At 39.4% G+C, this 13203-nt stretch overlaps 1 protein-coding gene across 1 annotated transcript in view; it reads right to left on the bottom strand.

The window, feature by feature from the left end:
* PPP4R2 (protein phosphatase 4 regulatory subunit 2) overlaps positions 1-13095 on the bottom strand; it is a 50956-nt gene extending 37861 nt beyond the window's left edge. The window contains exons 1-2 of the mRNA XM_041762031.1: positions 12820-13095; positions 11691-11772 (exon numbers count right to left, since the gene is read on the bottom strand). Coding sequence (XP_041617965.1) covers positions 11691-11772; positions 12820-12853 — 116 coding nt within the window. The 5' untranslated portion in view covers positions 12854-13095. The remainder of the gene's footprint in view (positions 1-11690; positions 11773-12819) is intronic.
* Between the last annotated feature and the right edge of the window lie 108 nt (positions 13096-13203).

The raw sequence follows: 13203 nt of genomic DNA, 5'->3' as shown, positions 1-13203 counted from the left end.
CAAATTTCAAATCCTTCTGTAGAGTTTTTCCAGTTTCATCACCTGTAAATGGAAATATTACCACCTACCTCCCAATAATACTCAGAGGTTAAGATTTTTGGTTGATTAAGAATAACAAATTCAAAAGGCATATATTAAAAAGAAAGCTAGACTCCTACTTCCAACTAAAATATGCATCAGTCTCACACCTATGTGCTTCAAATTTATGCTGCTGGAAAATTACAATTACTATAAGTTTTCAGCCTTTGAGGTTACTGAAAAAATAGTCTAAATCACAAATATTAAGGGTATATCCAGTAATTTACCTTACTGACTCTTCCATATCTCCGGACAGTTTTTCTTAAATCACGAATTAATTACCACACCCAACCTCCCAATACTTGCCACAATCCCCAGGAAACTATGGTGTCAGTGCTTACGAGGTAAGCCTTCTAAGGTCATACATGATGGTATGCCACAGGAAAGGAAAGCTGGACAGAGATATCTAGTCAGGATTAGATAAGCAGCAAGAAAATCTCAAAACAACTAGTTAACAGATTCCTATCAAAAGTCTATTTTCAAATTCTAAAGGTTTTAAAAGAATTCTCAGAGTGCTTCAGTGAAGAGGAAAGAAGTGAGAAGACACCAAGTGATCTAAAAGTACACGTTATAAGAGGACCTAAAGTCAGGATGCCTGAGTTTAAACTCCAATTCACTCACCAAATGTACTATCTTAAAACTTTTTAAGTTCGGTAAGTCTCAGTATCTTCTTTTTAAAAAGCAGATACCTATTTAAGAGAGTAGTTGTAAAGATCAAATTAAGATACACATATGAAACATTTGACAGTGCCTGGCACAAAATAAGCATCTACTGAAAGTTTGCATTTTAGAAAGAAAAAACAATTTAGCCCAAAACACAAGTCCTATGTGGAAATTCTAGTCCCTTAAAGATAAATCCCAATTTCAGGTCCACAAATTTAAGACCAATAAAAACTCTGTATGTAGGAGTACTGAGAAGCCTTGTATACATCAAGAAGTAACATTAGGAAAATAAAATTTTTAAAGGGTCCATAATACTTAAGAGATACCCAGCCATCTGCAAGGAGCCTAGACAAATCAAAGGGAGACAGGAAAGTAAAATGTATTCTAGGTCTGAAAAAGTCTAAGTCAGATCTACTTACAGCAAAGAAGGAAAATAGCTAAAACAAACTTCTGGAAAGCAAAATGACTCTCTCTCTCTCTCTCATGAATAAATAAATAAAATGTAATATATATATATGTATGTATGTATATGTATATATGTATATGTATATGTATATATATATATATATATATATATATAAATAAAGGGGGGGGCAGCCCGGGTGACTCAGCGGTTTAGCCCTGCCTTCGGCCCAGAGCATGATCCTGGAGTCCCAGAATTGAGTCCCATGTCGGGACTCCCTGCATGGAGCCTGCTTCTCCCTCTGCCTGTGTCTCTGTCCCTCTCTCTCTCTCATGAATAAATAAAATCTAAAAAAAAAAAAAAAAAAAGAGTAGCTCAGTCACAAGTATAAGGAAGCTTGATGAAATTTAGAAAGTCTTGGGCCTAAACAGAGATCACTGTAACTGGTCAATATGTTTTCATTATTAGGACTTCAATTTCAGTAAGCTGCAAAACTCTTAAGTATCAAAACTGGTATTAAATAAATGTTATTTTTGATGCTAACTTTTATTTTCATATCAGTGTACAAACAAAATAAAGAATCAAAGATTTACTGAAAGCTTTCTGTTTCAAAAGACTGAAGTTCAGCATTGCTCATTTTCAGCTGGGGAGCTGAGGAAAATAGGGCTTAGGTAACTAACTTGTTCCATCAAGTCATTCAAACAGATTATAATGAAACTAGAATTTTCACCAATATTATCTTCTAAATCAAGCAAATTATAAGCACAGAATCAAGAAAGATACCCTGACAAATATACCTCTCCAAGAGTATCTTCACTGTCATAGAACCTCTCAAAGCTTTTCTCCCACCCGTGCAAGTCACTAATAAGTATTAACAAAAAAGCCCTACTTATCTAACTGCCATATATATGGCACATTTTGAAAAAGCACTGGGGCATTAATACTGTTATTTTACATCATTACTAATTTGACACTTAACTATTTTTCACTTTGCAGTCAACGGTGTAATCTCTCAATAATATTCAATGTATTTGGCAGGAATGGAGTTTGGAGGGTGCTTACAGAAGTGCCTATTACACAAGGTAGATTCCACAAAAGCAGTGCCAAAGCCAGGCAGCCCGATAATACGGACAGGCTTGCTGTGGTTGAAACCAGAGAAAGCAAAGACGAGCAACTGAACACATCTGAAGGCCTGTGAAGGCAAAAATGAAGGTCTAAAATATATTTCTCAGATTCATCGGGTATTTTTAAAGTAAAATGCTTTCAGAGACATATGTATTAAATGAAATAACAGCCAACATTTTCCTCTTCAACTGTCTATACTTTTAGTCACTGAATACATTTAAGGCTTTTGTTTTGTTTTTTTTTTGCTCTTAACACTGAATCTTGATTTTGGTACAGAAATGCAGAAGGATGCAGACAGACACACACACACTTTCACTCACAAACTCCCATTTCATTAAAGTAAAAGACCTACAATTCACAAAACAGAGGGAAAGCACAGTAAATTCTGGATAAAATCCGTAACTTCTTACTAATATGTTTTGAGGCAACATGAAGTTTTTGACAGACTTCTAATAATAGTCCATAAGCATTATGAATCTATGTATTCATCATTCAGCAGGCAAAAGATCTATGGATGTAGATAAAAACCACAGGTGTGTATACAGGTGACACTAAGAATGGCATTCTGTGAACCTCTTTGTGGTTCCAATGAATTAAGAGGTAACAAACAATGACTGGTCTTTCTCATCCAAATATACACAACTAATTCTCCTTTTTTCTTTTTCTTTTTTGGTCTCCAAACCATTCACCTCTGCAACATACTCCCAAAAGTTAATCTTTCACCATCATCAGACATTTTAACATCAACCACTATCACTGTGCCCCATTCTCCACCCTTAATCACTACTGCTGCAATACTATATCCCCAGGTAACTACTGCCACAACACAGAGTCCTATAAGCTTTCCAAGCTGAGGAACCTTGGAAATTATCTATTAAAAGCCCCTCACTTAGTATCTGAGCAAACTGTATCCCATAGTAATTTAACTGACTTAAATAATGGAAAATAAAATAACTAGTTACAGAAGCTTCCTTTCACTTAGGGGGTGGGAATGAGAGGGGGATGTTCATTGTGTGCCAGTTACTGTATTAAGTACTTTAGGTGTATAAAAATACATTGAATTCCCACAACATCCCTTGAGATAAACTTATTTTATCTCAAGTCCCACGTTAGTCCTATTTTACAGACGAGGAAATTAAAGTACAAAAGAAGTCAGCCTTGGTCACAAAGTGATAGAAGTAGGAATTCAAACCCAGGTCTTGTGTTCTCCTGACTCAACCCAGAGCTCTTTACACAAGATGAAGACCTCAGACTTGTTTCTTAAGCCAAATTCACTGTTTATGCCCAACATATAGACCATTCTATTTTTACGCCAAATTTTAATATTTATAGCTACATCCTTTCATTTATCATTTATTTGAGTCCTCACAAGAGCCAAGGCAACTATATGGTGAGGAAACAAGCTCACAATTACCGTGCTCAAATTCACGCAAGGAAGTCGCCAAGCTAAATTCTGAATTCAAGCCATGCTCCTTCCAAGAATGATATTACCACATGCTAACTCTCATGAAATTATGGGACTAGCCAACTACTAGTAAAAATCTGGGCTCAACATGGAAAATATGAGCTCACTTGCACACCAAAGAGATTGAAATTTTAAAGTTAACTCTACTCAGAAAACAAAGTTGGCATGCCTAGCTTCCAATGCATCAATCAATAGATTTTGTGCAGTATACACAACACATCAGGTTTATAGCATGATGTGATGAAACAAATGAAAATGACTACAGTTTTCTTCATGTCTATACCTTAATCACTGCAGTTGCTGATATTTGAAACAAAAGGACATCCACGTAACTAATATTTACTGAAAATCTACTGTGCTTCCTCTATATACATGACAGGACTTTACATGGCACATGAAAAATTCATATTAAGTACATATTTTAGGGACGCCTGGGTGGCTCAGCGGTCAAGCATCTATCTTTGGATCCCGGAGTTCTGGGATCGAGTCCTGCATCGGGCTCCCTATGAGGAGCCTGCTTCTCCCTCTGCCTATGTCTAAAAAAAAAAAAAATACATATTTGAGTATTTATAGATTTTAAAGTGACTTAGAGGGGATCCCTGGGTGGCGCAGCGGTTTAGCGCCTGCCTTTGGCCCAGGGCGGGATCCTGGACTCCCAGGATCAAGTCCCACGTCGGGCTCCTGGCATGGAGCCTGCTTCTCCCTCTGCCTGTGTCTCTGCCTCTATCATGAATAAATAAATAAAAATCAAAAAAAAAAAAAAAAAGTGACTTAGAAAGATATAAGTAATGCAACAAACCAGTGGTTTCAGATTTTGTTTCTCTCAAGGGGAAAAAATTAACATAGTGATTATATTTTTGTGGAGGAGTAAAATGAAGGATTAACTTCCGTATTTTTCTCTTGAAAAAAAGTAAGCCAAACTAGAGAAGAGTACTAAATGAATAATTATATATACAAGGATATGGCAAAAATTATGAAGGCAGTATAAGAGATTGACTTTTCTTTTTTTAAAAAAGATTTATATGCTTACTTGATTGAGCACGCACAGGTGCACAGGCATGAGTAGGAGGGGCAGAGGGAGAGAGAATCCCAAGCAGAGGCCCAACTCTAGGCTTGATCTCAGTACTGAGATCATACCCTGAGCTGAAACCAAGGATTGGCTGCTCACCCAGGCACTCTAGGAGACTGATATTTTAGAAACAATGTTTAGTAAATACTATGTTGACAAAACAAAATTCTCTCAAGCAACCCACAGAAGGATCTAATAACCTCATTCACTTAAGGAGATTTTATTTACAATCATGAGGTCTCAGTTGTTGGTAACTACTTTTAAGTAACCTAACTTTTATTTTCTTACTGTTAAGTCAAAATTGCTCAACACAAAAAACTTGAAACTGCAGAGGGCAGGTAGGGGGATGGGGAAGCAGACTCAACATAAGCACTCTCAACACAGTAACTATTATTTATTGAGCATTTACTCTGTTTACCAAGCAATGAGCTAAGTTTTCCATGTATTAACCACTTATACTACAAGATACTACTATTATTTCCATTTTATAGATGAAGAAACAACAATTTTTATAAGTGTAATTGTGAGAGGGTGAGTGGTACTATAATTTTCTACCTCTCCAAAACCCCATATATTAGACATAACTAGACAGCAAAACCAAAAACCAACAAACAAAAACATTTACAATAAAACTGCCTGAAAAAAAAAAAAAAAAAGCTAGCTGAGAAGGTAGCGAACCTCACAAATCGCAAAGAATAAAAGGATAAGAAAAAATGACAGTCACATGACCTGTACCTTATTAGGTTCTATACAAGAGAAAGCAGAGAGAAGTAATGGTGCACCTGAAGGGCCTAGGAATAGAAGAACCACAAAACTACCAACAAGCATTCACTAGAAATCATGACAGGTCAATCTGAGAACAGCAGCTAAAACTGAATGGGTTTGCCCACCCCATTAGTGAATGAACCAAAGGGACCCCACAGTGGGAGCTGAAGGAGAGCTGCAATCTTGCTCCAATGTGCTCCCGAACGTGACCCTCCAGAGATGACCCCAGTATGCAGAAAAGAGGACAATAAAGATAAAGGAAAGACGGGGTCCAAATAACAGCCAGAGTGCAAAAGAGAACCTGGAAATTTCAGAAAGCAAACTCCACGTTCTTCAACACTTTGCAAAACAATCAGAGAGCTCTGTGAAGTTAGGAAAGCTACTCTGAACTGTATTTCCTCCTGAAAGGTCAGGAAAAAAAAAGGTCAGGAAAACTAGTATCATGTAAAAATGTCCAAGAGAAAAGTATCAAGGTCAAACCCAGCACAAAGTTAATTATAAGAAAAAAAGAGTAAGAAGCAGAGCAAACATCCCTACAGACAATGAAAGAAGCTAGAAAGATCTGTCCAAAAACAGATCAAAACTGTATACTATTCCAAAATGAGCTAAAGACATTGAGAAAAATGATACATAGTCAGAATTAGAGAAACTTAGAAAACAAATATAGCAAATGATTAGAAATTTAATAAATTAGGAGACAGACTAAACTAGAAAGTACATGAAAACAAGTGAACATAACAGATATCACAGAGTTCAAAGAAATTTTTAAAAATCAAAACAATTAAATTAAAAATTTCACCTTGAAAGGCACTATCAAGAGAATAAAAAGAAAATCAGTTGTTGAAAGTATATGCAAATCATATGTCACGTAAAGGCCTAGCGTTTATAACACAAAGAACTCTCAAAAACCAGTAAGAAAACAACTCAAATTTTAAATGGGCAAACACTTGAAGAACCATTTTACCAAAGATGATACACAAATAGCAAATAAACACATGAAAAGATGCTCAATATGATTAGTCATTAGGGAAATACAAATTAAAACCACTTTGCAACATGTGCCTATCAGAAAGACTAAAACAAAAAAAGGACCATACTAATCACTGGAAAGGATGTGGAGAACCTTAACTCCATAATACTGGTGGGAATGCAAACTGGTACAATCACTCTGGAAAGTCTGGCAGTTTCTCAAGAACTTAAACACAACACTTACCATATGATCCAGCACTCCCAGGTTTTTACTCAAGAAAAAAACAATGCCTATGTCTATACAAAGACTTGTACACAAATGTTCATAGCAGCTTTTTTGATAACAGAAAAAAACAAAAATAATCCAAGTGCCCATCAACAAGTGAATCTATTAAAAAACTGTAGGATATATATAAATCCATTATATATATATATATATATATATATATATATATATATATTCATTATATGGATATATATTATATCCATATAATGAATACTAGTCAGAAATAAAAAAGAATTATTTCCTGATACCTGAACATAGACCTCAATTATGCTGAGTAAAAGAATCCAAAGAATACAAACTGTATAATTTCATTTATATAAAACTCTAGAACAAGTAAACTAAACTGAAGTGACGAAAAGTGGATGATTAGCTGCCTTAGGGGAGAGGACCACACCCAGAGATGGAAAATTACAAAGGCTCATGAGCAAAGTTCTGGGAATAATGAATGGATATATATGTTCACAATCTTGAGTGTGGTCAAAATTCGAATGTAGATGTCAGAATTCAGTAAACGATGTTATTTTTAATAAATGAAGTTTACTACATGTCAATTATACCTCAACAAAGCTGTTTTTAAAAAAAAAACAAAAACAAAAAACAGGGATAGGGCAGCCCCGGTGGCTTAGCAGTTTAGCGCCATCTTCAGCCCAGGGCATGATCCTGGAGACCCAGGATCGAGTCCCACATCAGGCTCCCTGCATGGAGACTGCTTCTCCCTCTCCCTGTGCCCACCCCCACCCCCGCCCCGTCTCTAATAAAATAAAATCTTAAAAAAATTTTTTAAAAAAACAGAAATAAGGAAAAAGAATTCAAAGACAAATATTATATGGTCTCATTCCTTTGGGGACTATAAAAAAATAGTGAAAGGGAATAAAGGGGAAAGGAGAGAAAATGAGTGGGAAATATCAGTGAGGGTGACACAACATGAGAGACTCCTAACTCTGGGAAACAAACAAGGGGTAGTGGAAAGGGAGGTAGGCGGGGGGGATAGGGTGACTGGATGACGGGCACTGAGGGGGGCACAGGATAAGCACTGGATGTTATGCTATATGTTGGCAAATCGAACTCCAATAAACAAATATACAAAAAAACACCTTTATTTACAAAACCAAAAAAAAGGCAAAAGGATTCAGGACAAAATAAATACTGAAGACACGCAAAGATGAAGTGGTGAGCAGCTGATATAGAGCCACTGTAAAAGTAAGATTAAATGATGGTTAAGAGATTACGTAACAGCTATATAGTCAGATAGTGCAGATACAACTACTTTTCTTAAATGGGGGCTAACAAATTGGGTGAGTATATAAACAATTTTTTATGTTCTTAGTAATTATTACACTGGTGATGTTGGTATTATTACTAGACTTTTCCACTGTGTCCCTGAGAACCAGAACTATTGGGGTGGAAGAAGTAAAACACCATAGTCCTGATTCTGAATCGGAAGCATCAGTATGAATCACAAAGTATTTTATTAGTTCAACCCATCCCTCCTAAAACACCAGAGAGATCTGATCTGCTGTTCTTTACATTTTGAAAAGGCTGGAAACAATGACCGACTCAGTAATAATAAGCATCTCTAGTCCATAAACACCATTTCCTACTAAAGGCATAGCTTCTTGAGAAGGGCTGATTCTGGGTCTGGGCTAGAAGGAGTTTAGGCCATATTCTAATACCACAGACTACTGATACTATCAAAGACTACTAATACCAAGGATCAAGTCAAAAGGACTTTGGAATCAAATGAAAGAGGCTCCCACAGGTCAAACATGAGACAATATGATTACCAAAAAAGAGTAACCGCAACTAAGACTCATTGAATTTGTTTAAATCCACAACTGAGGGATCCCGGGGTGGCGCAGCGGTTTGGCGCCTGCCTTTGGCCCAGGGCGCGATCCTGCAGACCCGGGATCGAATCCCACGTCGGGCTCCCGGTGCATGGAGCCTGCTTCTCCCTTCTCCTGTGTCTCTGCCTCTCTCTCTCTCTCTCTCTGTGACTATCATAAATAAATTTAAAAAAAATAAAAAATAAAAAATAAAATAAATCCACAACTGAACACCATCAAATGTTAAAATTCATGATTGAAACCCCCACATGGGGCGCCTGGGTGGCTAAGCATCAATCAGCCTTTGGGGTTCTGGGATCAAGTCCCCATCAGGTTCCTGCTCCTCGGAGGGTCACTTCTCCCTCTGCCTGCCCCCCACCCCACCCCCCTCCATCTCTCATGAATAAATAAAATCCTAAAAAAAAAAAAAAAAAAAAAAAGAAACCCACCACATATGTTTCTGTTTATACAACACATAATATATACTTGGCATTAAGTTACAAACTGTTACTTTCAGTAAAGTGTTTAAGGCAATGTCCCATTTTCAGGACAAAGTAACCTTTTCAACATAAAAATAATTTTTTGAAGTAGCCAAACACAACAAATTTGGGAATTGGTTTAGATAGATAATCTCTGTCTTCATTACAGTTTAGTATGCCATATCTTGGCATCTTTCCCCACTTCCTATATTAGATGTTGACAGGTAATTTTTAAGAGACCAGAAAGGAAAAGTGTTCCAGGACTCTTTAAATTCTCCTACAACCTCCTGCTAGTAAAAACCTACACTGTAATTCTAAAATCTCTCTAAAGCTAAAAACACAAGTGTCAAATTGAGGGTTTTTTAAATGAAAAATAAATAGCCTAAGCAGTCCCTGATCTTTATCCATAAATAAAGTCCACATATTTTTTCTGTTAATGATTACTTGCTGTAATGTATCAATGAAAATAAAAACTGGAATTCTTATCTCAAGCAACCCATCCCTCCTAAAACACCAGAGAGATCTGATCTGCTGTACTTTACATTTTGTTAAAATCTTTGTCTAGAAGTTAGACAAAGCTCAGTTTAACCATAAATGGATGACAGCAATTTTGCAGATTTCAGAATCAGAGGGCATGCTCAGGGTTCCCGGGTGGCTCAGTCAGTTAAGAGTCTGCCTTCACTTAAGTCATGATCACAGGGTTCTGGGATGGGAGTTCCGCCCACTGGGCTCTCTGCTCTGAGGGATGTCTGCTGCTCCCCCTGCTTGTGCTGTCAAATAAATAAATTAAAAAAAAAAAAAAGCACATTCATGTTGATTAAAAACAAAGATTAAAATTAAATGTGTGAACACCAGCTGCTTTATGACAAATTTAAAAATACTTTCCAAATATGAAGAATCTAATATCACCATTTTAATACAAAATACTATTAGTAAATGTGAAAAAATGGGAGGAGTTTAAAGGGGGTGGCGGAACTTAAGGCCCCTATCAAGACAAAATAATTACCCCCAAAAACCAGGTTAAACTTTCCTAGCCACATGGTGATCCAGTCTGGCAGGGTAAGAAGTTTTCTTTCAGAAGTTTTCAACTATTTACAGTCAACATAGGTTTATCAAAAGACAGTTTATACAAACCTGATAAGGAGAAGAGATTTTAAGTATCTATCTCCAAATAGTTTGATATCTTTTGTATCAAAACTCTGAAAGTAAAAAGCTTCTCCTCTTGGTATTGTAGGGGGTTAAGTTTGGACCAGCTAACAACTGGAAAGAAATAATGGCAATCTAAAAATTTATGATTTAGGGATTATTTCTGAAAGCTGGCAACTAGCCATTTTACGCTTATCTACATAAATACCAGTTAATTATGTTGCATCAATTTTTAAAATCAAGATGTTCTGAGACTATAATTCAGAGGCAATAGGACTTCTTCCCTAAAGAGTTCCTCTTTTTAAGTGGAATAAATAAAAATATAAGATTGAACGCATCAAGATACATTCTTAAGTTGACTGGTAATTTTAATAAAGCAGCTTATCTACATGACTACTAAATCAGAGGGTCTTTTTCCTTTCTATAATTGGGCTAGTTATTAAAAGGCTACATATACTACAACCACAAGCAAATCTTGTGAGAAATGAACATCTACTAATAAAGCCAAAGAAAGTATACATCACTTGCTGAAGCTTACACTCACTGAAGAACTCAAAAAAGAATTTTAAAAATAGACAAGACCCAGGGGAGCCAAAAGAAAGCTCATTTAGTAACACTGCACCCAGAGAAACCTTTATCCTTTCTTGCTCCCACCCCCCTACAAAGAGTACAAGGAAGTCACCAAATCTGCACTGCTTTCTACAAACTGACTTAGTGATGGCAAAAGCAACTCCTGCCACACAAACTACACACACAATGAACTGGAATGGTCCTTATGAAAACAATCCTAACTTCATAGTGTAAGTTTCAGATTCACAACATTTGGAAACAAGCCTAATAAAATGCTGAGCATATGTAACAAGTTAGCTATCCTAGAAAGTTTACAGGACAGTCAAAACTGTAGCATCTGGAATTTGTCAGATAATCACCCTAAATCCTCAAGAGAATAAATAGAAGTGACACTTCAAACACCCACATATATAAATATGACAACAAAAGGTTGGATACAGGACAATATGAGAAAATACCACCAACAAAAAAAAAAAAAAAAAAAAATTTGAGACAGAAATCAAAGCCACAAAATTCTGGAAATAAGCTTGTTTGTTAGGGCCAAAAAGGGTCCTAACAGGATAGGCATTCTTTTCTCTAGCTCTTCAAGACAAATTCTAAATCTACAAAAGCAGAGATACAAAGAAAATGTTAACAAATTTTTAAAACCCACTGGAGTACGCGTAAAGGAAATACAGTATATGCGCTAAGTGGAGCTTGTACAGCTGTACATAGATTATTCACCTCTTCTGAAATTCAGCTCTTCCGCCGATATTTCTTCTGAAATATCCTTTTTTTCCCCCCCCCTCTCCTAACCAATTCTGAATGATAACCTAAGAGCGAAACAACCAAGGCATGTTTTCAACTCACATTGTCTCTCCAGTCTTGGCTACATGACAAAGAAACTGATCCAGGACAGGACAAACTTCCTTTTTTCCCCTCTTCTCAAAATCTAAATAAGAAAGAAAAATTGTCAGTCAGTATGTCCAAAGTCCATCAACCATTTCCAATACACTATACAAACTTTTTCTCCAAGTCCTTCCTGAAATATTAAGCAGCTATTTAAAAAAAAAAAAAAAAGAGAGGCCAGCCTCTCTCAACCAAAATATTCACTTCTGATTCTCCCAAGTTCTACTCCCAACAATGGTGTCTCTCCACACTGTGAACAAGAATCCTCCTAAAGGGGGCACTCAGCTTCTCCATAAATCCTTGAGGCGCTGTTTCTCAAAGTGCGGTCCAGGGGAACACCAACAGAAGTCTCTGGGCCGCTAATTAAAATACAGATCTGAGGCCCCACGGAAAAAGCCCCGCAAACTGCGGATCGAGGTAAAGCCCGTAAATCTGCGTCTTGGACTGCAGCTACCTGGGGCCGCCGTTCTCCAAAGGACTTCGCGTGTCAACATGCATTATGGTGAAAACGCTGGGAAAAAACCACACGCTACTCTAAGTTTGGGAACCACGGTGTTCCCAAGCCTGTTGCGTGGAAGGCGGGCGGCCGAGAGCGGCCAAGGCGACCCCCTCAGAATTAGGGCGCGTGCAGGAAGGACTTCAGGAGCGCTGAAAAAAGACTTCCTGAGACACTTTAAAGTTGCTCGGCCGCCCTCTCCCTCGCACCCCACCCCCCTCACCCCAAACCTTCTACTTTTCCTCTCAACCCGACGCCCGGCGTGCGGGGGCCTGACGGAACACGGAGCCTGCCCGTAAGGGGGCTGCGGGCACACGGCGTCTCCCCGGAAGGGTGGGCGGGACGCTGGGGCCCCTACCGGAGCCTCCCCGGCTCCCCTCCCCCAGCCCAGACGCCGGCGGCCGACACAAAGCCCAGAGCGGGGCGGGAGGGAGCTGCCCACAGGGCTCCCCGCCCCTGGGGAGGTGGGAGGGGGATGGGAACCGCGGAGGCGCCCCCCCCCCCAGGCCGGGGCCTCGGGGCCCCCCGGCCCTGGAAGAGAGGACGGGGGGCCGCGGAGGGTGAGGAGCAGGGAGAGGGGGCAGCTACCCCCACCTTTCAGCGCCTCCTGCAGCCTCTCGACGTCCATGGCTTCCCGGAGTCCCTCGCAGCCTCCGCCTCCCTCCGCGGGTCTCCCGGGGACCGGAACGCCTCCCCCCACCCCCCCGACGCCCTCCCCCTCCCTCGCACACACTCCGGCACGCAGGCGACCGGGGGGGGCACCGAAGGGAGCCGGGGGAAGCGAGCGAGAGAGCGAGACCGAGCGAGCGAGCACCTCCCCGAGCCGCTACCACCAGCCCTCCAACATGGCGCCCGGCACGTCACCGCGCGCACGCTCCCCGCCGCCGTCCTCGCGCCCGCCGCGCGCCCCGGCCCGGAGCCCGAGAGCGCGTGCGCGGCGGAGGCAGTCCCGGAGCGCCGGCGGGCCCGCGCCGCCCC

The sequence above is a fragment of the Vulpes lagopus genome, chromosome 7, assembly GCF_018345385.1.
Source record: "Vulpes lagopus strain Blue_001 chromosome 7, ASM1834538v1, whole genome shotgun sequence".
NCBI classification, from domain to species: domain Eukaryota; kingdom Metazoa; phylum Chordata; class Mammalia; order Carnivora; family Canidae; genus Vulpes; species Vulpes lagopus.
This window is presented reverse-complemented; position numbering and strand designations above follow the sequence as displayed.